The sequence below is a fragment of the Zea mays genome, chromosome 3 (assembly GCF_902167145.1).
Source record: "Zea mays cultivar B73 chromosome 3, Zm-B73-REFERENCE-NAM-5.0, whole genome shotgun sequence".
Lineage (NCBI taxonomy): Eukaryota > Viridiplantae > Streptophyta > Magnoliopsida > Poales > Poaceae > Zea > Zea mays.
Window position 1 is genome coordinate 7,846,375 of NC_050098.1, and position 3,700 is coordinate 7,850,074.

Consider the following 3,700-nt stretch of genomic DNA (forward strand, 5'->3'; position numbering starts at 1 on the left):
AATGGCATAGGCCATGCTCTTGCCATCTAGTACAGTAATAGTTCACACAGCTGAACATGCTACGTCCAATGCTGCTTCCAAATCTATCGTGCCCAGCTGATCATCTCAAGGTTCACAAATAGTGCGTGTTCAGTACCGGTGCCACTAATAGACAGCCTGCTGCCTGCATCACCAGGTGCCTGGATTCGTGAGAGTTTATGTCCGTAATAATTAAACAAAGGACCACACGGCTGCTTTGACTGTGGTCAATTCAAACATCTCCTGGTGCCTTCCTTTCCGTGTTCAGAAGATATAAAACATCTCCTTTCTTTGTGCTGATTGGCCCAGAACAATCCAAACAGGAACGCGTGTACACATGGAGAACAAGGGGGAATCTGATTCCCAGGTTGGAGAGGCGAAATCAACTTCTGTTTTAGCTAAAAACCGATTGATTGCAAAGTCTGGTGGCAAAATAGCCTGCACAGTATTGACTACACAGGCTACGCGGTCTCACCAAATCTGAAAAATGATGATTGAACCTTTGACTCTACAAAAAAAAATGCAGAACAATCTCAAATCCTATCAACCAATCACCTACTGTATCTTTGAACCCTATGTATGTTTCGCTATCAACCCCCGTTGCTATGTTCCCAACTTATTACAATTTCATTCAAGCGAAAAAAACGGTGAAAGATTGCTGAGCCTCGTGGCGTCGTCTTCTCTGATTCCGCCGAGAAAGCGAGCTGCTTTTCCTTGCTCCCGCCGTCAGAGTTCAATTGAAGGCGAACCTGGGGCCGGCGGCGGCGCTGCTACTGCTGCTGCGGTGGAGGAGGTTGTGGGCGATGTTGTCGCGCGCGGCGACGGCCGCCGTGGAGCGCACGGGGTTCTCGGCCACCATGTCGTCGTCGAAGAGCTGGAACGCGATGTCGGGGTCGACGGCGTCTCCGGCGCGCTCGCAGATGTTGTGGAGGACGCAGCAGGCGCCGAGCACGACGGGGAGGTCCTGCAGCTTCACCTCGGTGCGCTTCTGGAGGCAGCCCCAGCGGGACTTGAGGCGCTGGAAGGCGTCCCTGGCCACGGCGCGCACGCCGTCCACCCGCTCGTTGAACACGTGCTGCGCCCACGTCATGTTGTGGTGCGTGTAGGGCACCAGCAGCCAGTCCATGAGCGGGTACCCGGCGCCGCCCACCAGGCGCTGCCCCTGCAGCAGGCCCGCGGCGCCTCGCTGCAGGTAGAGCGCGGAGCGGTCGAGCACGTCGGCGTCGGACATGGAGCCCGGCCAGCCGATGCAGACGTCCGTGAAGGCACCGCCCGCGTCCACGACGCCCTGCACCGTGATGGAGTAGGACGTCTTCTGGTTGCGCTCCGTGTGGCGGCGGTTGTAGTAGGCGGCGACGTTGGCCTTGGGCGCGATGATGGGGATGTGCGTGGTGTACATGGCGCCCACGACGCCCGGGATCCCCGACGCGGCCTCGAACCTGGCGGACTCGGCCGCGGCGGCGTCGGGCGCCTCGGGCCACTGCACGGCCTTGGGCATGAGCACGGCCTTGATGGCGGCGCAGACCTCGAGGACGAGCTTGTGGCAGGTGGAGATGCCGAGGCCGAAGCGCTTGGACACGAGGCGGAGCGGCTCCCCGGTGGCGAGGCGCCAGATGCAGACGGCCACGCGCTGGCGGACGGGGATGGCGGCGCGCAGCATGGTGTCCTCCTTGGCGACGGCGGCGCCCAGCTCCTCGCACACGGCCTCGAAGGTGGCCCGGGACATGCGGAAGGCGCGGCGGAACTCGTCGTCGGGGCACGCGGGGCTGCTCATCCGGTCCCACCACTCGTGGTCGCGCTCCTTGACCCAGAGGCGGCGGCCGCCGCCCCTGCCTCCGCCACCGCCGCCGGCTGCGGCTGCGGCTGCGGCTGCGGACGTGTGCTCGTAGTCGCCGTCATTGCTGCCGGCGCTGTTCTCCCGGGAGCTGCTGGTCGGGGAGCGCTGCCTCTTGACCCCGGACGCCTCCCCTTCCAGGAGCTGGTACTCGGCGCTCCTCTTCCTGGGGTCCGCCATCGCCACCGGCGCCTGGAACGCCGGCAGCGCCGCCGCCTGCTCCTCGCCGCACAGGTGTGTGAACCAGGACGTGAGGTCGTCTCCGGCGGGCAGGTCTAACAAGGAGCCGAACTGCGCCTCGGTGTACGAGGTGCTCATCTAGGTGAGGCCGGTGGAGGATGCAGGGGAGGACTGATCTCGATGTTCTTCTGTTCTAGAAGTAGAAGCTCTGAGTTCTGGATGTTCTGAGTCTGGTTGGTGTGGTGATCGAGCTTGCGCTGCGCTGTGCTGTCCAAGATGTCGAGGTTGGGAGGGGAGCGAACGGGAGGAGTGAATATATAGGTACCGGGGGCAGAGGAGCACGCGGTATCACGGAGGAAGGTGGGAGGGAAGGTGGCTGACCACGCGGGCAGGCGGGCGCAACCGCGGCCTACGCGGCTGGGGAGAACGGAGAAAGCGAGTAGCCAAGCCGAGTGACGTGCCGGTGTCGTGTGCGCAAGCGATTTGGGGGCGAGGCTTCTACTTCTACCACACGAGCCCGGCGCCCGGCCGTCTCTATCCGCCACGCAAATTCGACTGGTCGGTTTCGCGGTCAGTAGCAGCGGGTGGGGCTAGCATAAACTACTCCCATCAGACGCGACGGCGCTGCCGCTTGGGTTGGTGGGGCCAGGTAGCGGCTACTCTCACTCGGTCTGGAAGAGGGGCAGACGGGTGGGACCGGCCGTGGCGTGGGGAGGCATCTGCGTGGCGCCGTCGCTTGGCTCACCCGGCGCTGTACACACCAGTGCCGTGCTCTGTTCTAGCACTCCGCTCTGGTCTTTCTGCGGCTGTTCCGTACGGGGCGGGGTTCAGCTTATTGTACTCACATGCTGCGTTGTGGGCGGTTGGTTTGACTGGTATATATATCTATACGATGTGCAGTTCTGCACGCGTTATTGTACTATTATTTAGCTCATTTGGGTTGACGTGTGCTCGATAAACAAAGGTGGTATGATAGAACTATAAGGCTAAGTTTGTTTAGATATTAGATTATATAAGTTAGATTACGTTGGAAGAGTAGTAGAGTAAAATATCATTTTGAAGCTAAAGTAACCTACTCAATATTAGTTTATTTCAACTTATTTGTGATCATAAAGTGATATTTTACCCTACTACATTTTAATATGATCCAACTTATATAATCTAGAAGAGAAACAAACACACCCTAAGGGCTTGTTTGGGATCAAAGGTAATGGAGTGGATTGAGAGGGCTAGAATCCCCTACTATTTAATTTTGAATAGTGAGGGATTATAACCCCTCAATCCCCTCCATTACCCTTTGTCCCAAACAAGCCCTAAGATTATGAACTTAGTGTCAGTATAAGTTTCACTAATATTTAACATGTTAGTAAATTTGAAAACCCTATGTCAGCCGATAAAATCCTCCGCCACACTTACTAACATAGAATTTGATGTGATAGTCTTATTTTATGTGCTATAATATCCACAACTGGAACTGGCCTAAAGTAGAACATTTTGAAAACCTTCTATGGGTGTCTTTGATTAACCTCACTAACCTGATTTTGTTTTCCCAAAAGCCAAAAAACAAAATTCGACAAAAAAAAGGTTTACAAAATTATAGTTGTTTTGGTCCAAAAGCAATGTAAGCAGGTTCTCCATGCTTTCACGTGTTGTGCAGGTAGGTAACTC

The 3,700-nt window shown here is 56.4% G+C and overlaps 1 protein-coding gene across 1 annotated transcript; it reads right to left on the reverse strand.

Moving 5' to 3' along the window:
* Window positions 1-410: 410 nt before the first annotated feature.
* Window positions 411-2,300, reverse strand: LOC100280483 (uncharacterized). The gene has a single exon (NM_001153403.2). It carries the CDS (start codon window positions 2,168-2,170, stop codon window positions 752-754), a length of 1,419 nt encoding a protein of 472 aa, NP_001146875.2. The 5' UTR covers window positions 2,171-2,300; the 3' UTR covers window positions 411-751.
* Window positions 2,301-3,700: the final 1,400 nt, after the last annotated feature.